The sequence below is a fragment of the Canis aureus genome, chromosome 12 (assembly GCF_053574225.1).
Source record: "Canis aureus isolate CA01 chromosome 12, VMU_Caureus_v.1.0, whole genome shotgun sequence".
In the NCBI taxonomy this organism is placed as follows: Eukaryota; Metazoa; Chordata; class Mammalia; order Carnivora; family Canidae; genus Canis; species Canis aureus.
In genome coordinates, this window is record NC_135622.1 from 56,606,231 (window position 1) to 56,633,643 (window position 27,413).

Sequence of the window (27,413 nt, forward strand, 5' to 3'; positions counted from 1 at the left end):
GGTGGAGGGACAGGCCGGCAGGCTTGCCACAGTAACTCCACCTTCGGCGTGGGACACACTACACCATGAATAAATATGACGGACCACAACGGGGGGCACAAAGCCAGGCATGGAGGTCTGTTTCCTTGAGTAACCGCAGACCCGAGGAATTCACAGCAGATCGGGAAAGCAAATTACCTTTGGGCGGGTTTGCATCCTGTCGCTGGGACCCGACAGGGCCTGCCAGCTGGCTGCCTGACTCCAGGTCCCCCCGGCATCGCTGGCCTGAGCCAGGTGCCATGCAGCGGCACTGAGACGGGGCCTTGGTGGTGTTAGTGGGGGTCTGGCCCTGACCTCTTCCTGTGAAATGTCATCACAGCTTACCCCGGCCCCCCACTGATTCTTAGGATGAAAGCAAAGAAGATACTTGCTCACTGACTGTTCATGGTCCAGGGAAAGAAGGGTCTGACCAAAATTGGTGATATACCCCCTCGGAAGAAGACTCTGTGACCATGGTGGCCCCGGCCACCTGCAACTCCCTAAACCCCATTGCAAGTGCTTAATCTCCCCCAACTTAGGAGATGTGCTCTCATTAACAAATCTCTCTAAAAATGGAAAAAGCCTGGGAGACTCGGGTCTCTCAGTCATTTACATCTAAGGATGCATTAGCTTCATCAGGCTGCCCTCCTCCAACACTTGAAAACAGGAGCCTCTAGGGCCACAATGGCGAAGCGAGGCTGAGGGGCCGGCCTGGCCAGGTGCTGAGGTTGGGGCACCCGGACCACCAGGCCGCGGAGTCTGGGTGGCCACGCCTCAGCCAGCGCCCACAAAGACGGCGAGAGAACAAGACACTCACCAGCTGCTCTGAAGTGAGCCGGAGGGTCTTCCTGTAGCTGACATTGGACAACAGAGGGAGGTGGCTTGCACTTGATGGCTTGGCAGCTGCGTGCTCTTCATCACTGGAGGATGATTCATGCTTTATTCTGGAACACACAGTGATGTAATCACCAATTAGGAAATGCATCTGGGTAGCCATTAAAAATGCATTAGGCCGGAATCAATGACAGAGTCAATCGGGTCTCTCCCGAGTACTGTCTCCTGGGTGGTCACTTACCATCTGCCATTACATTTATCAATGAACGCTTGCTAACTCCCATTCATACGCCTCCTGCATTACTCATCTGGGGCTGCCTCTCCTCATTCACTTCCCTGTTCACTAGCTATCATCACTCTATTTTAAACCAAGACGCTCCTTCTTCCTGATAAACAGGGTTAAGCTCCCTCTTGCCAAGGATGCTCGCAAACATTCTGTGGCGGGTCTAAGGCTGCAGGCCAAGAAGGCGAAGTCCAAATTTCTACACACCCCAGCGATCAGGTCCAAGTTTATGCCTCTCCACATACACATTTCCAAATAACCAGGAAACTCTAGGACATCAGTCCTCCTCCTCCACAAGCCGCAAACAGGCTGTCCCACGAGCAAGGGCTGCACACCTCACCTGCCCATGCAGGACCCACAGGGCCAAAGCTCCTTACTCCTCCAGACTTCTCTGTTTGGTGAGGGGCTGGGGGATGCTGATGAGAAGCAGGCTCGTTTTCTTTCAACAGCTCTTAAAAAGCATATCAGTAATTAGATGTTCCCTCAATTACAATGCTGCTGGAGCATCATCCCCAACCCAGCAGTGTCAGCTCTGCTTCCTGAGGCCATTGCCTTCAGAAACATCTTAACACTCTACAAAGTTAATAAAAGTTTGTTAAGGCTAAGTGGAAAAGCAAGCACGTCGCATCCTCAGGTGCACACCTTCCTGCCAAGCTTCCTGCTCAGGGCATCCCTTTATGCAAGACTGACACGCCAGGGGCCGGGTCATTTTTACCTCAATGAGCCCTGACTTCTCCATGCTCATGTCACATCCCGTGTCCTCCAGGCTCCTGTTCTGCCCCCACCTCCCCCCTTCTATGCAGCCTGTTGCTTTCTTACCCCGTGTGTTCACTCCAGAGCAGTCCCTGCAATCCACGACTGTCCCAAACTAGGGAGGACACCGTGACACAGCATCCACTTCTCTGTTATTTCTAAGAGGAGCTGAGCCTCTGTCCACATCTAGGAGGGGCCCTTCCCTAAGCACCTGCTGCCCTGGCCCCACAAGAGGGAGCCTGTGGCCCCGTGGACCGGAGCTCTTTCACCTGATGCTCACTGCACTGCACCAGCTGCGGTCAACACAGCAAACAGCCTGGCTCCTGCTGTCCCAGGGCCTCCTCTCTGAACAATCACAAGACCTATGATGGGAAGGCAGACTTGGCCATCACCAGGACATGGTGGCTGTGGTGAATAAGCCAGGGGAACAGGTCACTGTGTCCACAAAGGACAGCACATGTAGGCTAGAATCCTGGTTGGTTCGTGGCAGGCCTGGGCTACGTGCGGATGACTCTAACCCATGACACTGTGGGCCGTCTCTAGGTAGTGAAAATGATGCAGGGGTTAGAACCTGAGGAGTCCGGGTTGAAACTCCACAGGAATCAGGTTGTTACGCTAAAGAGATTGTTTCTTCTTTCAGCCCTGACTTCCTTATCTCAAAATGAAAAGGAACAAACCGCATCACACCCACCAGACATTCAGGATGCGGGCACATAACCGCAACAACCGGACTGGGAGACACGAGCCGCACTCAGAGAAGGCCTCACACGGGGAGAATTCTGGGTGCCTCTGGATTGTCTCTAAAATGACACCTTCCAACAACAGTCCTTTCCAGTTCTGGCCCCCGTGGCTCCTGCGAACAATGCTGGTTCTTCTGAACCTACAACCCACGGATTTCCAGCCCAGGAAGATGCAGTCCTGGAGCCCACCAGGCCCAACAAGCACCCAGGTGGGAACCAGGATGCAGGCCCCTCCCTGAAGATGAAAGGTTTATGCTCCAACCAACCAACGTGGAGTGAAAGGAAACCCTGATGTGAACCAGAGCTCCCAGGACAACAGACTGATGTGTGTCTCTGCTCAGAGGGTATGAAAAAAAAGGCAGCATTGCTGTTAATCCCCATCTGCTGCTTTCAAAAAGGAAAGAAAAAAAAGAGGAAAATAGAGGAGAGGAGAGGAGAGGAGAGGAGAGGAGAGGAGAGGAGAGGAGAGGAGAGGAGAGGAAAAGAAGTGGAGAAGAGAGCAGAGGAAGAGGAGAGGAAAAGGAGCAGAGGAGAAAGGAGAGGAGAGGAAGAGCAGAGGAGAGGGGAGAGGAAGAGGAGAGGAGAGAGGAGAGGAAAAGGAGTGGAGGAGAAAGAGCAGAGAAGAGAGGAGAGGAAGAGGAGAGGAGAGGAAGAGGAAGAGCAGAGAAGAGAGGAAACGAAGAGGAGAGGAAGAGAGGAGAGGAAGAGGAGGGGAGAAGAAGAGGAGAGGGAGAGGAAGAGGAGGGGGAGAGGAGAGGAAGAGGAGGGGAGAGGAGAGGAAGAGGAGAGGAAGAGGAGAGGAGAGGGTGGAGAGGGAGGAGAGGGGAGGGGAGGGGAGGGGAGGGGAGGGAAGGGAAGGGAAGGGAAGGGAAGGGAAGGGAAGGGGAGGGGAGGGGAGGGGAGGGGAGGGGAGGGGAGGGGAGGGGAGGGGAGGGGAGGGGAAAGGGGAAAAAGGAAAAGGAAAACCGCCACCACCAACTCCGTGCGGCAGCCCATGTTTGAGGGAAAACAGAAACAAACCCTGAAGCGGGAGTTGTACAGTTGGCTGCGGGTGTAGCCAGCTCAGGGCAAGCATGTGACATCCGGGGACTCTGCCACCTGCACAGGCCTGCGATGGCCCGTGAGCTGGTGCCTGCTTTACGACGCCTGCAAGCAGCACCAAAACACAACAAAAAGGACGCATCTTGCTCGGAAGTCTGTGTTGAAGAGTAGCTGTGAACAACATCTAAGTTAGCACTTGTCACAGTGCGCATTTCTCAAATAGGATTTTAATGATGTGTATGGTGACAAGCATTTTGCTCAATTAGGAGACTTCGGGGAACCGCTCTGTCAATCAAGCCTGTCAATGAGGAGAGCACTCCAACGCCTTCTCTGTCAGCTGTGCCCATCCAATGGGGAGGCTGAACGTCTAAGAAGCTAGGAAAAAATGCAAAGATTTCCATTTCTCCGAAGAAGTTGATGGTAATATTTTTCTGAATCTCAATTCCTCCTCACAAGAGTCAATGCTCCATTTTTCAGGTTTAAGAAAGAAGCATAGCGTGACTAACTCACAGAACGGTGAATTGTCTTAAACGATTTCTGTTGAACTGGGAACAGCATCTGTGCCAACACTTGAAGAGGATGGTACCGGATGGTAGGAAAATCAAATGCACCTCACCAGCTGATGCTGCAGCTCCAGAGGAGCCACCCTGGGGTCCTGCTGCTCGTCCCCTCACCCCGGCCTCCCAGTGTCCTTCCTGGTCCTCCATGAGACTGCTGGCAAGGGGAGAGGACCAGTAGCAGAAGCCGCTGCATGTCACACTACCAGCTAGTGTCATGTTTTGTGCCCTTTTTATATATATAATATTTATTTATTTATTTTGGGGGGGGGAGAGCATCTGTCAGTGGGAGGAGGGGCAGAGGGAAAGGGAAAGAGAGAGAGAGAGAGAGAGAAGACCTCAAGCGGACTCCCTGCTGAGTACAAAGGTGCATAGCCAGGCGCCAGACTCACGACCCTGAGATCATGACCTGAGCTGAAATCAAGAGTCAGGTACTTAACCTACTGAGCCACCCCAGAGCCCCACGTTCTGTGCCTTTTCAACTGTGGGCCAGGTCCACCCCAGAACCACCTCCTGACTGCTCTCACTCAGCCACCGCAGGCACACCTCCTGTGTGGCCCTGTCGGGTTTTGCGTCCTGGGTCTCCTTTTTTGTCCTCACAATGCTGTGAGAATTAAATCAGCAGATATACGTGGGGTTGGTAACATCCTTATCCATATTTTGCAGATGGAGGAGGAGACACTATGGGGCTGATGGCTTCACCAAAGATCACATAGAAGATTGACAAAGTCTCCGCTCTACGTCCTGCTCATGCTGCCTCTCGTGTTTGGAAATCGTGGCTAGGACAAAGACCGTTCTTGAAAACAATTCCAAGAGAGCAGGATGTTTCTAGTGCAGCGAAACCACTGGTTTAAAGGCTCAGGGCAGGTGGGCTGGCGCCTCTGCTTGTGTCCCCTCTCACCATGTCACCTCTCTCCTGGGCTGCCTTCCCCCGCTGCTCTGGACCTGAACATCACACCTGTTCCTTTGCTCAGATATGGAAGCCAGTTTGCCCAAAGCCAGGATTCCAAACCAGGTCCTCCAGACTCCCAAGTCTGCTGTCTACAGCCTGCTGCTGCCCACTCACAGGAGTGAACAATGACCCCCCCCCCCGAAAGTCCACTGGCTTCTGGCCTGCTTTACACATCCCCTTGCAGGACAGCACACCCTCAGCCTGCGCTCCATCGTGAACATACCAGCCTTCTCCCTTCCGAGCTCACGCAAAGGTACACTCAACATTCCAGGCTGGGAAGGTCCCAAATAATTGTGCTTAAAAGCCCTCTTCCAGAGAATGAGACAGAGACAGAGGGCAAAAAACTGAAAAGCCAACCCCACTTCCCTCTCCAGTGTAGATGGGCAGAGGGTCAGGTGCCGGGGTCCCACCAAAGGAAACAGCAAGGGTGCCCCCAGTAATATTCCAGCCAAGAACTGGAGAGGCCTCTTAGTCATTTTCGAAAAGGTCTACATGCTTCTACACACAGAACAATAAAGAAATCAGGGTTTTTTCCTACTTCTACCTATATGGGCTTCTGTTTCCCATCATGGATTCTAGAAATAAAATAGCTGATGATGCAGAGCTATGGCCAGGAGGCTGAGGACCTGCAATCTAAGCCTGCCTCTCCTATGAGCCAACAATGTATTGGGAAAAACCTCTCAATTCAGGAATAGCTCAACAACACCTACGAAGTACCTGCTACATGTCAGGCATTCGCTTAGCTTCTACGATACAAAAGTGGTTAAGATCTGCAATCTTGCCTTCCATTAGTTCGTTAGTATTTCCTGCCGGCTAAATAAGAAAGGCAATCCTGGGTTCCTAAATACAGAAATAACCTAAAGGTAAGGTGATATGTAAAAGGTGCTATATCAGCTCACTCGGCGTCAATATACATTGTCAGCATCATAACCAACGCCTGATGGCTTTGCATTCAGATCAGAGTTGCCTTCAAATCCCATACAGATTAACCTAAAGACAAAACATTAAGTTATCTATCAGTTGCCAAGTTACTGTGAATCCATATAGATTCTTAGAAAAGTATCAACGTAAGCCCCAGTAAGTATCTGAACTACAGAGAAAGGCAATTTCCTTCTGAAAGAAACTTCTTTCCACGTTGCTGTTAATGTTCACATTTGTCATCATCCTCCTCCTCCTCACCGCTTCTGTTGGATTCCGTACGTTCAGGGCCACCACACACCAGCACCCAGAGAGGCGCTCTAGTTACACGACCTCACTGAAGCATCACGTTTACTTTGCAAGGGGGATATCTAGGGGGCAACTGCCTCCATTTGATTCATGGGAAACCAAGTGGCTCCAGGTCATTGAGTAAATCCAGAGCCAGGGCTGCAGGCCAGGTCTGCATGTGTATCCGGCAAACCCCTGAGCACCCGGCAGGCACCTGCCATGCCTTGGGACACAGAAGGGGGCTGTCCCAGCCCACGTGGACTCGTGCCATACCTGGTGGCCATGCTAAGCTGTGACGGCTGCTCCCCGGTGCTGTGGCTCTTCCCAGCCAAGCACTGCTCTGGCTTACTTTCCTGGAGAGCAAGACAAGAAAGAGTCACGAGAGTAGCAAAGAGAAGTAAATGCACATCACAGCCGGTGTTCCACAAGCCTGGGGCAGCACCCCAAATGCTATCCCCAACATTACACGCCCCAGGCATGGCAGGTCCCAGTTATTCCTTTGCTTGGAAGCATTCAATTAAGCTGAGAAAATTTTTTTGACAGAAATGAGTCTGTTTTCCATAAGTGTTTGTGGCACCAAACCAAACTTCATAATCACTGTAGCTTATGCAAATGCTTTATCAAGGGCTGCTTGGATACCCGAATATTTTCAAAATATTTTCTTATAATTGCTGATAGAAACGCTTGAAAATATTTTCACACCATACTTTGCTTGGGAAAATGTGGATGCCTTCTCTCTTTCTCAACACCACACACTCTTAATAGAAAATGCTCCTCCGATGTACTGGAAAGAGCTCTGGAACTCTATGAGATCTGGGCTCAGCTCTGCTTCTCTCGCTTGGGAAGCCTAGGCAAGTCATGGAACCTTCCAGAGCCTTGTCTCCCCACCTGTGGAAGTGCCAGCATCTCCTAACACTGCTGCGAGGACCACAGAGATGCTGCACAGATGCACAAAGCCTGGCCCACCGCAGGCCAGGGAGGGGAAGACACCCCAAGCCCCATAGTCTTTCTGGAAAGTCATCACAGAATCACGCAAGGACAAAGGACGTACAACTAAATCCCATTATTTGGGATCATTTCATTTGGTCAGGAGGTAGGTTAATGTTTTCAATGTTAATAAATAAAATGAGAAAAATAAATAATATGTCAGGGTGACCATCTTAACAAAGGATGAGTACAAACTCTTTCCAAATATTCTTTAGCTTTTTATAAGCACACAAATGATTGATGTGACAATAAGCCCAGTAATTTTTAATCTATTTACTGAGGTAAGTTAGCTACCATTATCAACAATTCTTTATTAGACTAGTTCAAAAACATATATCTGAAATAAATGTATTTCAGTTTAAGAAATGTTTAATTTCTTAGCTATTCCTTCATGCCGGCATCTACCTTAATTCAAACTGGTGACAATGTGAATACTCCAAAACAAATAGGCCTTTGAAATAGGAAATAGCTCTCTGCTAAATTCTAGAACATTCTACTCTCCAGTGGGGGAACTAGAAAGACCCTTTATGTTTTAAGTCACCTAAAGCAAAGTGTATGTTTGCTCTAATGTGTTTACATTCCTTGAAGGTAATGGAATAATTGGTCAAACTCAGGTATGCTAAGAAAATATCAAACAATTTTATCTTGATAAAATCCTTCCACCAGACTTTTTCATTGAACTCATGGAATAAATATATTGAGCTCACTGGAGTTTCTGTTAGTATTATAATAACCAACTTGACTGCTGTGCTTGGGGTTTCTTTATACTATATTCCAAAAGTAATCAGCATTCCCTCAAATCTTTGCCAAGCCCTGCCCTGTATCCAATACGGGCACCAGGGATATCCAGAACTAGACGTGGCCTCCGCCTTCCTGGAGTTTAGGATGCTGAGGAGGAAGAGACTATGTTAATCAAATAGTCACACTAATATGGATACAATTACAAATGCTGACAAAACGTATGAAAGCAAAGTGCACCTGCAGGGCTAAGAGAGCAGAGACGGGGCAGCCCAGACTAATCCTCTGAGAAAGAGCTTTTTGAGATGCTAATTAAGTAAAGGAGGGAGTGAGGGGGTCCTAGGAACACCAGGCAAAGGGAATGGCATATGCAAAAGTCCTGAGGCAGAGTGTGTTTTCAGCCAGTGAAGCTAAAGCAGGGAGGGCAGGGAGAGAATGACAAAAAAGGCTAAAGAGGGATGCAGGGGCGAGGATACACAAGTGCAGTAAACCATGTTAAGGACATTGGTCTTAATTATGAGAGCCCTGGGAACCCAAAAGCTTTTAAGGAAGGAATAACACAATTCGGACCAGTATCCTAAATCGACCAGTGCAGCTATGGTATAGAGGCTGAAGAAGAGAAGGCAAGAAGAGACCAGTCGACCACTGGAAGCAATCCTGGGACAGATGGAGCTAGTCCACACTTGGCAGAGTAGAACTGGAGCAAGATGGGCATATTGGAGATATATTTAAGATGGTAAACGGATAGGACGTGGTGACGAACTGAATGTGGGAAATGAGGAAGAAGAAAGGTCTAGCCCATGGAGGGACACTGGCACTATTTTCTGGCTATGGTCCAATGAAGGAAGAATTCACAAAAATACCGTGAGTTCAATCTTAGAAATGACCAGTTTGAAGTGTCCTGAAGCATCCACATGGAGATGTCCACAATGCCGGCTACTTGATAAATGGACATGGAATACGAAAGAACGTCTGGTTTGGAAATAAAACATGGGCATGAGTGGGGCTGCCCAGGGAAAAGCAGGCTGTCCAAGCAGACAAGAAGGCCTAGGACGACCCTCAATGACCCCCTCGGGGGCAGAGCCAGAGGCATGGAAGTCAAGCAAGGAAAGTGCCTCAAGAAAGAGATAGAGAGGCTGCCAGAGATCTGGAAAGAAGTACAGACATTTATAGGCATGGACCCCAAAGTCATGTATGTTTAGACACAGCACTTAAGTTTGAAAGGACTGATGAGAATTAGTCTACCACTCTAAGTATCACCTCACTACAATTATAGTCACAAGCAGGGCAGCCCAGGTGGCTCAGCGGTTTAGCGCCGCCTTCAGCCCAGGGCGGGGTCCTGGAGACCCGGGATCGAGTCCCACGTCAGGCTCCCTGCATGGAGCCTGCTTGTCCCTCTGCCTCTCTCTCTCTCTCTCTCTATTGTTCATGAATAAATAAAATCTTAAAAAAAAAAAAGTTCCTTACTATTAAAAAAAAATTATACTCACAAGCCACAGGAAGATACTTAAAAAAGAGAATTAATCAGATTGAATTCCTCCTGAATTGGCCACGGTCTCCACGGGGTCAGGAGGTGACCCCAACTCTGTACCCACACCTGCCCTTCCTCTGCCCATGTTCCAGGATGCCTTTACTGCTTCACCACAGAACTGGCTTGTGAAAATTCAGTATCATGGCCTGTGCTTATTTCTCTGACGTACAAGCCTAGAAACAAATTCCATAACACAGAACCCCAAAATTAACTGAGCTAAGCAGAAACACCCTTTTGTTTTCCACGCTTACCTCTTTGATTGTGGTATTTCTTCCCCTCCATGAAAACCACCATCTTCCTCCCTTTCTGGGCATCTTATCCCTCACGATAGATTCCACAGTGGCCTGTTTTAAATGGATGGTAACATAAATAATGGAACCAAAAAAAGATCAACTTAGCACATCCAAACCAAAAGACACACACATGCAAATTAAAGTACAATTTAAAAAAAAAAATTAGAGAAAACACAACATACTATTTGTGGATTAAAAAATTTCGAGAAGCAGAACCTAATGGCGTCCAAAATCACATGAAGATAACTTAAGCATGAAGACTTAAGAAGATGTTAAAAGAATAAACAAACAACAAATAAAATACAACACGACAACAACAAAAAAAGAGAGCATTGAAAATCATTAGTGATTAGTTAAGACCAGAGGTTTTCAAAGTAAAGTGATTTACTGGTTAAGATACTGTACTCTCAGTGTGATGGTTAGAAAATTAAAAAATGAAATGATTAATATGGAATATAGGGTAAAACAGTTTTAAACAAAGAGTAAAATGCATCTCTTTAGTAAATGTGAATTGCCCAATCTGGACAAACTGAAGCCTGGTAGGTACATTTGGGTTAAAACCTCAAGTAGCAAAAGGAAAACTCATCCTCTTGCCCTAAAGAAATGAAGGTTTAATGGGGGAAGATTAAATATTAATTAATAATTTTCTAAGTATTTCCAAAGAAGAAAATCTTTCTCTTGAGGTGAATTCCAGCACCAGGTAAATAGTATCTCCTCTCCCTTCCTTGGTTCACAGAACCTATCAGGGAATGGATGACCCTCTCCTCCCACTAGAACAATTTACATCTTTCAACCCAACAGGCTGCAGGTTAAGTAGAAAGATTAAAAAATTCCCATATTTCACCCGAAGTGTGCTTTTTATCATTTAAAAATCCCTATGTGATACGAAGGAAACTGAATACACAGAAAAGCAAACCATGTGTACCCTATTCACCAAGAGGATAATTCACACAGATGTCAATTACTCTATTCCCCCTAAATTCATCCATAAAGGTAACTAAACCCCAATGTAAGAAAAAAAAAACTAGCAGGATTATTTTCATATCTAGGCAAAGCGACTCTCAGGTTCATTTATAAAACAAATAAAAATAGCCAAGAAAACTCATAGACAGAAGAGTATTAAGTAGGTACAAGCCTTATTAGATATTGAAATGTATTGAAAATATATCATAATGAAAAAAATGCATCTTGGTACATGAGTAAACATATAAACGGAACAGAAGACAAAGCCCAGAAATGAATCTAAATTGATAAAGAAACATCAAACAACAGGCTGTAGCTATAAGTGCCTATCAGTGAGGAAGGCAGTCTAACCAAAGGTACCGGCATAGGTAGCTATGCCAGGGCCGGTGGGTTACTTGCCTCCCTGGGCACATCATCCCCTTTCTTTCTTGCCAACACATCCAAAACTCTGTTCATGACTCAGGCGAAAAAAAAAAAAAAAAAAAGACTCGGGGCAATATGTTCTGACCTCCCTTGGTCTCCGCCACGCATGGTCATTCCACTGTTTTATCAGCACCTGGTTTGGCGGTGATCGTGTGACCACATGGCCAGTGAAAGGGGAGAAGTCTGCCTCTACCCTTCCTATTTGGGACGGGGCTGTTTGAGAGGATGATGTGGGGGGCAGCCACTTCGTGATCGTGACGAGAAAGCCAAGACAATCACGGAGAAACTAACCCTGAAACTACCAACCTCGAAGATTCTTACCACGTCGGAGAATAAACCCCTATTATTTAAGCTGCTGGTAGTCATTCTGTTTCCTACAAAGCATCATGATTCAACAACCAGCTGGGGAAGCCCCGACTTGGTTCCTGATACCTCGCTCTCTCACAAAATAAAATCCGGACACATCAGAGATTTAAGAAAGCACTAGGGGAGGGCTGCCTGGGTGGCTCAGTTGGTTACGTGCCTGACTCTTGATTTCAGCTCAGGTCTGGATCTCAGGGTTGGGAGTTCGAGCCCCGCACTGGGCTCCATGCTGGGTGTGGGGCCCACATAAAAAAATAAAAAAGAAAGTACTAGAGGGAAAGCTGACATATTTTCACAAGTTTGGAAAATGGGAACGCAGGGCCATCCTAAGCGTGCTACAAGACTCAACAGCCATAAAAGATGGACAAATCTATATATAAAACTAATTCTACATCAATAAACGCCATAAGCAGAGTCAAAAATTACTGACAGCTTGTAAAAAAATTTAGGATGCATAGCACAAAGCCTCAGCTTACGAGTCATGCGCACATCTTCTGTGAGTTAAACTGTTTCAGTTAAAGGATATCTCTACCGCATTGTTTTTTTCTTACTGATTTGTAAGATAACAATTTACCCTGAGCCATGAATACCATGTACACTATGAGGAAACAAAACCAGGGAGGAAAAATGACCTCAGGTAAAGCACCACCACAGATGAGGTCACAACCTCCAAACCCCAAATGCTACCCACGCAGGTGCGTGCACACACACACACACACACACACACACACACACACACACAGGAAGGAGGGAGCGTGGGCCCAACAAAGTCAGAGCTGACTTTCGAGAACTTCAGATATCCTAACTATCTGATCTGCTGCAAGAAGCACCTGCTGAGTGGATGAGGGAGACAAGGAAAGACATGGTCTTTGCAGAAAAAGAATGTATAATCTAGCAAGAAGATACAATGTTGAAAAGCTGACCAATTCCCGGCGAGTGTCCGGTGAGTCCTGGGGGGAGCGTGACAGCCTCTTCCTGCGACATCACCTGCTCTCTCCTGCAGCGAGGACCTGCCAGGCCCTGCACTCTGCCCTCCTCACCTAGCAGCACTGCCGCTAGCGCTGGCCCCCACACCTGATGCGCCCTCTCCCTGCAGCCACCCTGCCACCTGCTCAGGCCCTTCTCTCTCGTCCCCTCGTCACCCCTGGGCTCTGACATCCAGTCACCGACCTGCTCTGTCCCTACCTACATCCCCAGTACAGCAGATTGGGAAAGGAACCCTGCAGGAGGCAGGCCTTGGTCTGGCGCTGCCACGATTGGGAGGTTTCGCCCTGATAAGCAAGAGGGGGGAGGACATTAAGGGTGCAAGAGAGGGAGATTCCAAACTCCTGACATCTGTAATCATGAACTTCAAAAGATCATAATGTAATTAACTCTGTGGTTCTAAAATAAAAGTTAAATTCTAACTGCCCAGATTAGTCTGCCCATCGTGTTTAGTGCCACCCCTTCGGCCTCATGTTAAAGCTCACCTTTGGCAAAGGTTTCTGGAAGGCCTGCATGGCCAGGAGCAGAGGCGCTGCTGTTGTCCAGTTATAATATCTGATGTGAAAGAATGAAATAGGCGTCAAAGACCAAAGCTCAGCCTGAACAATCTTTCTAATGTCACGAGAGACAGTCAAGGAAAACTCTGGAATCCCAGCTGGGTCCTTAACAAGCCCAATACTGTTGCCAACACCCCAGCTCTCCCCAACTTGCCCCTCCCTTGCAGGGACCCCTCGTCCTGCCGACCTCACAGCAGCCCCTCTTGGGGGCCAAGCACAGACTGGCAGATGTGGTCAGAGACCCCCGTGGCCAGCTGGAGGGAGCCCAGGCTCCATGATGCATCAAGCCACCGATGCGCCTATGGCATTTCTTGCCACACTTCATGGAAAAGGCAACTAGGGACCCCAGGTTAATACCTAAATACCCCCGACTTCCTCTCGCGGAGAAAAGTTTGCTGATAATCTACAAAAACACCTGCACATCCCCTGACCTCAGTCAACGAAGCTCCAAGGGGTAGATAGGCAGTCTATTCTGTGAACACCCGTGGACTATACGGGCCTGAGGCTCACAGGCCAGGGGCTGAGACTGGATGTCCCCCGTGAGATGACAGTGCGAGTGTATGGGGCACAGGGGCACCTGGGTGGCACAGCTGGTTGAGCATCCGACGCTTGGTTTCAGCTCAGGTTGTGATCTCAGGGTTGTGAGATCGAGCCCCGCGTCAGGCCCTGTGCTTGAGAGTCTCTCTCTCCCCCTCCCTCTGCCCCTCCCACTCAGGCTCTCTCTCTAAAATCAATAAATCTTTTTTAAAAAACCTAGTACCGATGAATATTAAAATCCACGAGATTGACAGTTACATCAACCTACCAACTATATAACACAGTATTTTGCCAAGAGTGAAGAGATGATAATAAATTGTAACAAGGACTTCATTTCACATGTTTCTAATGTTTACTGCCTGGGTCTTTGCATCAGAAAACCTGAAACGCGAACAGTCCCATGTGACAGCCCAAATGACTTTCTAAGAGGAACCTACTTATTCCCGATCTTCACCACAAGATTGGGGTCATCGATGAGAGCCGGGTTGTCCACAAACTGTTGATAGGACACAGCTTGTTCCAGAAATGCATCTGTGAAAGCAATCGTACAGAATAAGGAGAAAAGAGAGGGAACATTTTCACCTGCTCATTCACAAGTGTTTTCTGAGAGCCTGTGCATTCCGGCTGTACAGACAATTCTTCGACTGTGTTTGTAAAGGGGCCTCAGTTAGTTTTGGGGGACAGCGTCTGTGTGGACATGAAGGGTGGCCGGGGACAGTCTGAGGACATGGGGGAAGTGTATGTGTAGGCAGCGAGGCAGGGAGAGGTGTGTGGGAAATACAGTTTCCCTACGAGAAGCAGATGAATAGCGAGTAGGCTCAGAAACCAGGCCACTCAGCTCAAGTCACATTTGTCAGCGTGAGCTTGTGTTGAGCAAGTAATCAGCGTCCCTGAGCCTCGGTTCCCTCGTCTGCCTCCTCGGTGGTTGGACGAGGTCGTGAGGAGAAAGCACAATGCCCCGTGTAGAGCAAGGGCTCGCTCTGTGTCAGTGGGCATGGTGCTGGTCACTGTCACGTGCAGGACATGCAGGATACAGCGGAGGCCCGGCCTCCTGACTCCAGCTCCTGTGAGGAGCTCTGGCCTAAGGCCCCGGCCTCCACTCAACATCCCCCATTCAGCCGGACCCTGTCTTGAGCCTTGATGACAGCTCTGACCATCTCTCTGGCCCTAATTTGTCCCTATTCCTTCCCTAGGGGAGCCTATATACCCTGGATGGAACCAAGGCCCAGCAGACCCGGGACGTTGGGAGTCACTCCTGTCCAGCAGAAAAAGACCCCGTGGTCCTGATGCCAATTCAGACTGGCCACAACACGCACCTGAGGGATCCTAATTCATACCACCAGGTACTCTCCTCGGGGACTCCGGGCCATGGGAATCTGGTCTCATCCGTATGGACCCCCGTGAGAGGACAGTGTGAGCGTATGGGAGAGGGGGCGCCATCGGACACCAGCCTCCTCGGAGTGCGCTCACCTCTTCAAAGCCCCAGAGCAGTTGGGGGCAGAGATGTGCAAACAGAATGTGGCTGGTTATTAGAGGGGAGGGAGTCTTAAAACGACTTCCTGTGATGGACTAAACCCGCTGGGTCACATAAACTAACCCCCTTCAGCTCATCACCAGGGGGATGGATTATTAGCTGGTTCAGGTTCCAGAATAAGGGGCCTCACTGTCTGTGTGAGAAGAAATTCACAAAGCCCTGAATGGACTTCAGGAGGGAGACAGGAGTGTGGATGGCCGCCCAGGGCAGGAAGGGGAGACGGTGGCTCCTGAGTGGCAAGGGGATGAAGGGCACACCCTCGCCCATCCTCGCCTAGAAAAACAGGCCACTGTTGGCAGGCGGGGGGGGGGGGGGGCATGATGAAAAAGAGAGGCCAGTGGAGGTGGGAGGGTGAGAGAGGGTCACCCGGGCGACTAGGTCCACTCGAAAAATTCATCAGTTGGCAATGACTGATGCATCCTCCACTGGGGGTGTTGGGGCCACTTCACCACGTAGCTGTCAGGAGACCCTGGGAAACCACCGCTACGAATTAACTCGCCACCTCCGCCAAGCCTATGAGCACCCCTCGGATCCAGCTGGCAAGCGCCCTGGACTTGCTCAAACTCAGACGTCCCTCCCTCCCCAGGCCCCACAGCATTTCCGCACACTTGCGATGCTCCGTGTTTCCAAAACACCGACACTCCCACCAGGCGGCAGGCCCCCGGAGGACACCTCTGCAGGGCGGCCACCAGGCAAGGAGACCCCCATCGCGCAGCAAACACGCCTGACGACACGTGGCCCCGAAGCCACGTGTGACCACCACAACCCTCCGGGCGGCCCACCGCCAAGCCAGCAACGTTCAGAGCTGCAAGGAGTCATTTGTGCCATCCCCCCAGCAGGAGCACAGCCAAGGGACAAGTGACACGACGTGAGCCGGAGAAGCCCGGGCCTCCGGATGTTCCGACCGCGGGCCACGAGGGGGCGCTCGTGGCTCAAAGACGGGCCGCGGGCTCCGGTACCTTTGGTTATCTCCCTGTTGTCGCTGAGGCCCCCGCACAGGGAGATGGCGATGGACGGCAGGTCCCGCAGGCCGTCCGAGGTGCTCTCCACGCCGCTGTCGATGCCAGAGCTGCCCACCGACTGCGGGGACTGATTGGCCGACCGGGCTCCGTTGTCGCTGGCGTGTTTGGGGAGCCCCGAAGGATCTCCGCTGGGAGGAGGAAGAGGGGAGATGTGCTGACGTCACAGCAGCAGGGGACAACCCCCCTCTCCCCCGCCATGCGCCAGCCCAGCTCCCAAGGCCACAAGCGAGGCCAACTCGGGACCGGGACAAGGACAGACACGTAAAATGAACTACCGTGGGAGAGAAGTGATTCTTTTATTAGCCTCTCGTCCTTCCAAGCCTCTGTGACATGAACCACAGAGAAAGAGGCCACAGGTCGCGGCCACCACCCTCCGAGGAGCCAGCCCTCCCTGCAAGTCACAAAGCTGAACAGGGGTCCCCAAAGGCCACAGGAGAATCTCTCCTGGGGAGGGAGAGGGAGGTGCAGCCGCCCCCTCTTGGCCACCGATTCGGGTTGTGGGCCACTGCGCCCCCGTGACATGACTGTGGTGTCACCCTGGGAGCCAGCCTCATGCCTGCCTTCCCGGTCAGAAGGTGGGAAGCCAGCCACACGGGGATGTAGCCACACACGCGTCCACAGAGAAAGGCCATTGTTTTCTGGTTGCTTTTCACAGTAAAATCTGGGCCTCCCGCTGCCTCTTCCAGACTCACACAGTTAAACATAGAAAATGATACGAGGAATAAAAAGAAATCTTACTTTTTAGGAAAATACAGGGCAGCCACCTCAGGATCCATGTCTGTGAGGTCATCCAAGTAGACGCCGTCAGCACCCAGGTGTCTGCTCCGCTTGTCTGAAAGAACAAACGGGTCAGGTCAGAACTCTGGTCTTCCGTGGACTTCTGAGCGGCTCCAGAAAGCAGTTGAGCCTAATGTGCAAACTAGTTCACAAGGGCCCCCCCGGCCCAGGAACACAAGAGCTGGAAGTCAGCAGCGTGGCACGACTCCAGAGGCAGACTAACCAAGTTGGCGTCCACCCCCCACTGCCAAGGGCGAGCCCTAGACCGTTGTGTGACCCTACTGAGCTCCACCCCCACCTGTGCCTGACATGCACCCAGCACTCAATATCTTGAAGCGATTGTCATCATGATCTTTAAATGATATGATGATGACAATGATGATACACTTGCTTGTATCAATATCCCCAGGCCCGGCAGCCTACAGGGTACATCGGCGGTCACTGTGCACCAGGACTGCAGGCTTCCTGTTTCCTTCTGCCAGAGAATTAGGTCACTGGTTCATACAAATCTAGAAAGCGGCACCAAGCTCCATGGTTAACAGAGCAGGCTTGACGTCATCCCTCCTGCTGCGCAACTGAGTGTGTATCAAACCAGCCGTTACAGAGCAACGACTATGTGCCAACCATTATTCTGAGCACAGACAAAATGAATGTAAACCAGACCAAAAAGATTCTAGATCCCACAGAGCACGTATGTTCTAGTAGGGGAGTTCCCGGCAAAATAAAAATAAGCCAATGTCATCTGAAATAGTGATACACGGCATGTCACAATTAAAACAGAGAAATGGGCGAGGGGACCAGGATTAGCTCAGTAATCAACGTCCTCTGGAGCCCCACGTGGGTGAACACGACTTCATCCCTCTGGATCCTAGCACCCCAAGCTATAAAGTGAGGGGGCTCATTACACCACCCCAAGGCTTCCTTCAGTCTGATTTTCTAGAACTAAATTCCGATGAGTTAACAACTGCAGCAAAAGGGCATACACTGAACATGCCAGCTTCCCCCCTGATATATTCAGGACTTCCAAGGGCAGGAAGGGTAACATGCCAAGCACCAAGTCTACACAGAAGGAGCTGGAACATGCTGGCCTTCCCACCTTTTTTCCTGGAAGGAGAATCCGTCTTGCTTGCTGTCGGGGCTACACTGGCAGAGAGTGGTTTGGGTTCTTCAACTGTAGGTAAAGGTGGGGCTGCGGCCCCTAAGGCCTCGACATCTTCTTCGTTCACAAACTGCATCTCCGTGGAAGGCCTGCCCGGCTCTGGGATGGACGGCACGGGCGGCCTGGCCAGGGTTGGCGACTGGTCACTAAACGCATCTGAAGATTCACTGTGAATGGTCTGAAAGTGCATCTTATCACAGATTTTTCTACTGTTTAACGGACTGCAGTCTTTCATCTTGTGTGGAGATGACTACGTCGAAGGGGCAAAGAGACAGAGACAGAGGAATGGTCAGAGTGTGGGCAAACAGAAAAACAGAGTTAACCCAAGTCACACAATTAACCCATTAACAATCTGCAGAACTGTCTGCCCATTTTGCAGAGAGATGGGTAAGCCTCATGATCTCCGTACCTGCCCAAGGAGTCTACACACCAGAATAGCAGTCCCAAAGCAAATGAGCTTTCATATGAAACATCAACTGCCAGATGGGCCTCGTAATGGCCAAGAAACAGAAGCAGCTCAAGTAAGTGTCCATCCGTAGAACAGGAAGTATATTCACATGATGGGTAGTTCGCAGTGATGACAACAACTGAATTAGAGTTACATACGATACCATGATGAATGTCACCAAGCTAATCTCTGCTGTGAGCGGCAGGAGGGTCTTTATCCCTCTGGGGGGTCGTTTGAGCAGTAACTGCAAAGGGTGGGGCTTCCGAGTTGCTGGTTAGGTCCCACGTTTCCTTCTCCGTCTGGGTGCAGGTCCCATGGACACAGTCACAGTGTGAAAATTTACAGATCTGTACACTTACGATCTGTATGCATGTTATATTTCAATGAAGTTCCAATAAAGGCCCAAAATATGAGTGAAGAAGTACAGATCTGGGGGTTGGTTCACATGAGTGGGAAGTCAGCATTCCTGATTCTACTCCTCCAAGGAGTTCCCAGTTACGGAAGACAATTATCCAAACAAAAATCAAACTGCAATTTATGGGTTGGAGGGGAAGGGGGAAGGTATTCATGTCTGTGTCCAATCTCACAGCTTCTAGCACAAATGAAAACAACACTACAGCAGGTCTGTGGTTGGAAGCGTTTTGCCAGAAGAAGTGATGGGTTAGCACTTTCACGCCATTTCCGCAGCAGCAAACGACATGGATTTGTAAAGACGGTTGGCTGGGTCAGCACTACAGCCCATGGGCAGAGAAATCAGCGTTTTCCACGAAAGCCAAATATAACCCAGAAAAGGAAAGAACCCACAACTCTACCTCAACAGACCTTCCCTCCCAAGAGCTGCCCATCTGGATTCTTAGTAGGAAAGCTTTCAGCATTGACTCATTCATTCATTCATATTACAAATATTTGCCAGGGATACAAGAAGCTGTAGCATCTTCTAAAGGCCGTGCAATATTAAAAAGTATTTTATAGTAATGTTTTTAAGATTCTTTTAAGACTGGAATATGAAACAAAATTTCTTGAAAGAAAACACTGCGCCCATTTCATGTTTTTAGAAACTTTCTTCAGTATATGGACAGAATTGGGGCGGGGGTGGGGGGAACTTACCTTTGCAGCTTGTGGCAATTCTCCCCAAAGCCAGAGCATTTCTAGGTTATTCTTCTGCATCGTCCTATCGGTGGCCTTACTGACCAATTCTGAATCACTCTTAGGTGTCGAAGGTCGAGAACCTGAAGGACTAAAGAAAACACAAACCCATGATTAAACAGGGAAGAGAAACTTTTTTAAGATGTTTTTTGGGTCCAGAATTCTATGGTTCAAACAGCCCAGAAAATGCACACAAGCTTCATGACATTCCCACCTGTGGCCACCAGGGGTCCACAGAACACACAGCCTGGATGGAAGGTGCTCCCAATTTGGGTAACCTAGCCCAACCTGCCCCCCAGTTCCAAGTAAAGATGAGAAGAAACAATTAGAAAGGAAAACCGAGGAAAGGAGTGAGGACAATAGGAAGGGAAAGAAGTCTCTTCTCATCTCAAAACCACCTGTCTTTCCCCACTTCTCACCCTGAGCTCACCTCTCCTGCGTTCTCAACTCCCAAACCAAGTCCATCAGCTCTCACCTGCAAAGGGGGTGCTGCTGATCTCAGACACGTACCCATTACATTCGATATCTAAAATATTTATGAATCCACACTGGCTTTGGAAACAGGAAAACCGCATCACATGCCAACTTTGCCACAAATGCCAGGTGCCAAGAATAAACTTGCTTAATGTGGCAGGAGCCTCTATGTTGAGACTTCATAAAATACTCTATCTTCCAGGAACACTTCAAAGACCCACCTGTGTGCTAAGGCCTGCTCTGTAACAACATATCACAAGGCTCAATTCTCGGGCCAGCTTTCAAGTGGTTGTAACTTGTGTTCCCAACATTTTCCATATTTCTATTCTGGCCTGAACAAAGCCTTCCCTCTGTTCAGCCAGAGTGACCAGCCAAGGGTAATCATCTTATCTACAAACTTCTCACAGTATCCTAAACAACATCTGGATAGGAAAATGTATCCATTTGATCACTCCCTGACTTCATCCTCCTACATCATGTCCCCCAGAGTAAGACAAAGGTGGTACATGAAGCGGGGGACAAAGATGCCGTTTTCCTTTTGCGCCCTCTTTTACAGACCTTCCACTCTCCTGAGTCCCACTCACCATCGTGCTGGGCCGCATGGACCTGTCTGAGATAGACTTCAACTCCCACTGAGTATAGCTTCCTGTCAGGTCAAGGAGTGGTCATAGATGAAAGCTAATATGTATCAAACCAAGAGGGACCCTTAATGGTTAGTTTAGGTCCCAGATCTCTTCAGTTGGGCCATTTTAACACTCTCTCTCTCTCCTCCATTTCACACGGAGATGCTCAGAGGCTGGTTCACTGTCCATAGTGCCCAGTGCCCACCAAACCATCCCCATGGTATGTGGCTACGGTACGGCCCTCATGCTCTATTTCTCCATGTGTGGAGAGGAGGGCCCTAAGACAGCATATTGTGGGAGTATATACAACAGGACACCTCTCCCAACACACACACACACTCACACCCTCTTCTGCCCTATGGGAAGTGGTCCCACAGGAGGAAGACAGATAGCTCCATACATCTAGGTGATAGAGTGTTCATCACTGTCCAACCGTGCTCCCTCTAGTCCTCTAATTATGCTTTTCTCCCAAGAGTCATTGCTTTTCTGGCACTGGTTATCTACGATCCTATATTCACTATCACTGAAATGTGCAGAGAGGGTGTTGCAGCTACCACTGTACCTAAAACCATGACCTGAACCCATTTTTTCTCCAGAGTCATCACAGGAAAAGTCCACTGGAATCAGCTTCCTATCCTCAACAGCTTGCACCCAAATCTCAAATCACTTGTTTAAAAAGCTCCTATCATATTTTATTACATAAAATATCCTTTATATTTTGTGGAACAATAACTGTCTTACCCACTACACTAAATTAAGCAAAGCTCTTTAGACAAGAGTTTGCTCTGAGTAGGTGGTCAGCAAACTTTGTCTGTAAAAGGCCAGAGAGCGAGTACATCAAGCTTTGTGGATTATCCGATCTTTGTCTGAAGTGCACAACTCTGCCATGGTAGCACAAAACTGGTCGTAGACGATATGTGAACAAACTGGCTGCACTCCCATAAAACTACAAGAACAGACAGTCGGTCGCAGTCGGCCCATCGACTGTAGTTTGCCAATCCTTGCTCTAGAAGGCAAATGCTGAACACAGTTCTCTGTGATGCCAACTCCAGAATCCCCGCTGTTCCGATCCTCTGATAAACACCCTAAGCCATAGGTTTCCAGAAGTTTTCAGGTCTGCAAATGCCTTCACAGAGAAACAAGCCCTGTGTGGAAATCAGAAGCTTGGAGTCCCACCTCTCACACCCGATATGCCACCACAATACGTGGTGGCACGTTGGCAACACCAGCCTTTGTCAAAGGATTCCGTACACAAATACATGCACAGGTTCCGTGGAATTCAGATTGACAGAAGGTGAATCGGGGAAAAGACTCCCACCGCTGGGAATGATTCATAAGAAAGATGGTGGTACCAGATTTTCCCGTTATCAAATATTAGACTTTTAAGGTAAAGGGTTGTTCAAAAAAGTAAGCTTACAAGGTCCATGATTGATTTTCATTAATAGTGCATTTACTAACCACATAATAGCTTTCAGGATTTTGCCAGGCCTGGTTAGGCAAGTTAGTTTTAACCATTTAGGACTCAGTTTACCCCCTTTCAAAATGGCCTTTACACTGCCCATGCAACCTCCAGATGAAGCACATCCTGAGACTTGATTCTTTCATCAAAAAGAAAACCAGTTTCCCAAGTAGAAATCAATCAGAGGTTCATTTGTTAACGTCCATGTGAGTCCATCATGTAGCTTGGAGTGTGGACAACACGGAGGAAATGGAGGCAGGAATCTCAGACCACAGCAACTGATGAAAATACAAACCTATGATCCTACACCTTAAGATCCACCCCATGCTACGCTCCAAAATCCCATTCTAGAAATGCTGTGAAAACAGGATTCTATTATTCAGTCTAATGAGCTACTTAAAGACTTATAATAACTCCCCTTATACAAAAGATCTTATAAACTTACTTGTTGAACAACCTTAGACAGAAAGCAAAGATCATATTACCAATTTTCACGTCATTATTCTGTGTTGCAAAGCACTCCACAAAATTAGGAAAAACTATATACTTAGCCATAATTCCCAGAGAATCAAATTTAGTAGTGAAAAAAATTTAATCATCTACAAATGCTTAAAATCAAAGGAAAATAATCATCACTAGGTATTTCCTCTATGAGTAATTTGGTTAGTCAAGTAGATTTATAAGAGTTAAACCAAAAGTTTCGCTTCTACAGTCTCTATGTGTTTCCGGCATAAGTAATTTGGTCAATGGTTAACAGACTGGTAAGGGTTAGATCACAATTTTTATTATCCAAGATCCCAAGTGGGGAAAAGAGCCCCTCTACCTTTCTGAAGCATGGAAGTATGAAGGCTGTGGAGGGCAAGAGCTAGAAAGGCCTCCCTCGGCCGCAACTGCCAGGTGGGGGGCAGTCCTTTGGCAATCTATCGGGCTACTGGATACCACGTGATATACATTAAAAGAAAGAAAAAATCATAAGTCAATTAAATTAAGTTTCATATAAATTCTTTTGACTACTCTCCACAATAATATTTGTTAGAAAATGAACATACTTAGGCCTCTGACAACAGCAGAATGCTATCTGTTGAAATCACTATGAAATCAACACAAATTTTTTGAACCCCCAAAACAAGTGGAAACTGTCAAAAAGAATCATTTCATTTTCGAATTCATCCATATGCCCATAAAAGATTGTTGTTCTCTGGTCAGAATTTAGTGCTTAATCAAACAACGTAGTCCAAAGAGCTGGTAATTTCTGCTGCCAGTTGTCTCTTTAAAGAAAACATGTCATTCCAAGTATGGAAATGTATCTGTGCTAACTTGTAATTGCATTTGACAGCAGTCAGACTCACACGATCTGACACAGTCGCTATCCTGGATTCATAGAGCAGGAAAGACAGAGGGACACATCAGGGTTGTGTTTCCAACATTTATTTTAAGCTCTTAAAATTATGGGCAGCCCAGGTGGCTCAGTGGTTTAGTGCTGCCTTCAGCCCAGGGTGTGATCCTGGAGACCTGGGATCAAGTCCCACATTGGGCTCCATGCATGGAGCCTGCTTCTCCCTCTGCCTGTGTCTCTGCCTCTCTCTCTCTCTCTCTGTGTCTCTCATGAAAAAAAATAAAATCTTTTTAAAAATTAATAAATAAATAAACTCTTAAAATTAATATAGAAGTGTTTGAGCAGATTTTTCAACCAATTAGTGGTTTCATTCCACATAATCTCCTTCCTAAGGTACCATCCTTTTCCCTCCTTAGGGTTCATTGCTACACATGTGGGAGGTTCCAGAAAGGTCTAACATCTGCACTGTCCCTTATGACAGCCACCAGCTGCATGTGGCTATTGAAATGTGACGTGTCCAAACTGAGGTGGTCCTTACGCGTGAGCTACACGGTGAACTCAAAGACTTAGTGCGGAAACAAGAATGTGAAATGTCTCATGAATAACTTTTTGAAAACGAATTAGCTTGGTAATATTCTGGATATGCTGGGCCAGAGGAAACAGATCATCAAAATCAACTTTTTCAGTTTCTTCTCACTTTCTAAGGATGACTGCTTGAAAACTGTACATGTCCTATGTAGCTAGCATTCTGTTTCTGTTGCACGAGGCTGGCCTACAGACCGACCCCCCCGAGGACACCTCCAGGCCCCAGCCCCGACCCTGGTGCACTGACACTCGCTGTCCCGGTCCTGGCTGGACAAGGCATGGGACAGATCTGGTTCTCTGACTCAGGACTCCAGCACACGCTGCTCACTGTGCTGTCCTGTTGGCGAGATCACTTGGAACTAGGAGTGATGTTTGGATGACTCTGGCTTTAGGCAGGGAGCCTTTGCAGCAGGGGTTCTTACACTTCCACTGAAAACCATAAGTCCATCTAACACATGAGGAACAAGAATAATCCAAGAATGTCCCTGTCACTAAGATTGGTGTTTCTCAATCCCTTTTCATGGTTAGTGCACCCCAGGACAGTGGAGGCATTCCCCCCTCCAACAGTGGCCCTCGCTCCACCATGGAATTTTATCACCACGGATGGACTGTGAATGTGCTCACCATGCTTGGAGGCCCTGTGGAGGCCGCAAACCATTATAATATCTAAGAATTCTCTGCTGCCCAAGAACCAGGTTTTGTCCCAATGGGGGTGATACTGTCCTTGCTGAGAACATTTGGGTTACATCTGTTCCTTCCCCAGTTCTTCTGAAAAGTACTTGGAAGGGCTCATGTACTCTCAGGCTCTCAGGGGTCTCATTGTCTAAAAGTCTCTGGGGTCTTCAGGACGGCAACCCACACACTGAGCAGGTCTGGGTCTCCCAAGTTTATACAGTTCTTTTTGGGGAAATAAACATTCTGGCATTCAGCAGAAGGGATTGAGCATGAGGAGAGGCCTCATTCTGACAAGCCCGAACCACCTTAGTGGCTCCTGAAAGAACGGCTGCACTCCCGAATCCGACTTGAGGGCTAAGTGTCAAGAAAGGCCCCACCACCTGTTTCCTCCTATTGACAACCAGCACTGAGTGACTTAACTGGTTTTTCTTCCACTGTTACCTGTGGGGAGCTAAGAGCTATGTTTCCAGTTTGCATATGATTTCAGACAGAAGTCTACGGTCTGCACATGTTCTTTGTCAATCCTGATCTGTACCTCTGACTCTAAACTGCATTTTTTCACTTTTTACTTATATTTCATGATTTTGTTAGACACGCTTCATACAATTGACTTTAAACCCTCTGGACCGGGGTAGGCGAACGCACACACCTCCCCCAGCAGCTTACCTTGCGCTGGGTGACCACTCTCTATCAGAATTAGGGTATGATGCCGACTGAGGATAAGTCATGATGGGGGAAGGGCTTTCCTTAGAAACATCTTCTTGGAATACAGGTATATCGTTAGGAAGATTTCTGGAGGGGAAAAAAAAAAAGACCAAAGTCAAAGCCTTATTAGTGATTATTAGTGACAGATTCATAATACAGATTCATAATAAAGGCAAGTCTCCCTTTTATCTTATCTCAGTTCTTTTATCTTATCTCAGTTCTTTGTTATATGAACATGATCTCTTTCTGACCCACTCAGGCAAATTCCGGGCAGCGGAGAGGGAAAAAAGTGAGAAACAGACACACATAAATGTGCTCATGCTTTGGCTGGATTATAAACACAAAATCACTGTATTCAAGCATCTAGACTGACACACAGTGCATAATGGTGATCCTGCTTGTTATTTATTTACACTGTTGCCTCTGAAACTGGACCCAGGAGGTTGTAAAAGCCTTGCTGTGCACGGGTGGAGCTGCCAAGTAACCAAATGACCACACACAGATGATGCTTCATCTAGAAAAATAAATAATCTATATAAACCAAATGAGGGGCACCTGGGTGGCTCAGGGATTGAGTATCTGGCCCAGGGCATGATCCCAGGGTCCTGGGATCGAGTCCCCCATCAGGCTCCTCACAGGGAGCCTGCTTCTCCCTCTGCCTGTGTCTCTGCCTCTCTCTCTGGGTCTCTCATGAATAAATAAGTAAAATCCTTAACAAATTTTTTTAATTAAAAAAAGAAAGAAAGAAACCAAATGAATCTTATAATTACGAAATGATTGCAAATCGACCTTGTTTTCAGGTAGAATGCATTCATTGAAAAAAATCATGATCCACTCTTCCAGTCACACAGAGGCCATCTGTGTGTACCTGTGATGTTCCCTGAAATATCTATCACTAAGTTCTGGAATTAAAAGCCAGGCAGGGATGGCAACTATAATAAGCCCAAATACCAGTTTGTGAGCCTACAGCAGACTAGAGGCTATAGTTAGGAAAAGTGACATTGCCAATTCGACTGTATTTTTAGCTAGGGGAAGAAAAAAATCCTATTTTGAATAATGAAGCAGAGGGTTACTCCTGATGCTCCTTATCCCTTCTTTATGTTAACAAGGCACAAAAATAATCAGCAAAAATTAAACTGAATTTGAGGGGCACCTGGGTGGCTCAGTTGATTGAGCATCCTCTTGATTTCGGCTCAGGTCGTGATCTCAGGGGTCATGACATTGAACCCCATGTTGGGCTCTGCTCTCAGCAGAATCTACTTAAAATTCTCTCTCCCTCTCCCTCTGTCCTACCACCCTCCTCTCTCTAAAAAAGAAAAAATACATACATATATATATATGTACATATATATATACTGAATTACATGAAGATCTGAAACATCAAGTATACTTTACAAATGAGATTCATCTTTTAAAACTGGCCATTTTCACTAAAATAGTAATGCACAGAAAGAGAATTTCACCACCCTATTAAAAGCAAAGAAAAGTTATGCAACAGGGCAGCCCGGGTGGCTCAGCGGTTTAGCGCTGCCTTTGGCCCAGGGCCTGATCCTGGAGACCCGGGATCAAGTCCTGCATCGGGCTCCCTGCAGGCAGCCTACTTCTCCCTCTGCCTGTGTCTCTGCCTCTCTCTCTGTGTCTCTCATGAATAAATAAAATCTTAAAAAAAAAAAAAAGAAAGAAAGAAAAGTTAAGCAAGACAACCATGAA

General features: G+C 47.9%; 1 protein-coding gene across 9 annotated transcripts in view; it reads right to left on the minus strand.

Moving 5' to 3' along the window:
• LPIN1 (lipin 1) overlaps positions 1-27,413 on the minus strand; it is an 86,440-nt gene that overhangs the window by 20,918 nt on the left and 38,109 nt on the right. For 8 of the 9 annotated variants that reach the window (XM_077844090.1, XM_077844089.1, XM_077844093.1 and 5 more), the window contains 11 exons: positions 25,665-25,790; positions 23,226-23,333; positions 19,808-19,937; positions 18,190-18,502; positions 17,055-17,148; positions 16,254-16,444; positions 14,198-14,291; positions 13,152-13,221; positions 9,892-9,984; positions 6,658-6,737; positions 836-962 (listed from right to left, as the gene is read on the minus strand). In XM_077844090.1, coding sequence (XP_077700216.1) covers positions 836-962; positions 6,658-6,737; positions 9,892-9,984; positions 13,152-13,221; positions 14,198-14,291; positions 16,254-16,444; positions 17,055-17,148; positions 18,190-18,502; positions 19,808-19,937; positions 23,226-23,333; positions 25,665-25,790 — 1,426 coding nt within the window. The remainder of the gene's footprint in view (positions 1-835; positions 963-6,657; positions 6,738-9,891; positions 9,985-13,151; positions 13,222-14,197; positions 14,292-16,253; positions 16,445-17,054; positions 17,149-18,189; positions 18,503-19,807; positions 19,938-23,225; positions 23,334-25,664; positions 25,791-27,413) is intronic. The other variant, XM_077844087.1, reaches the window with a different exon arrangement.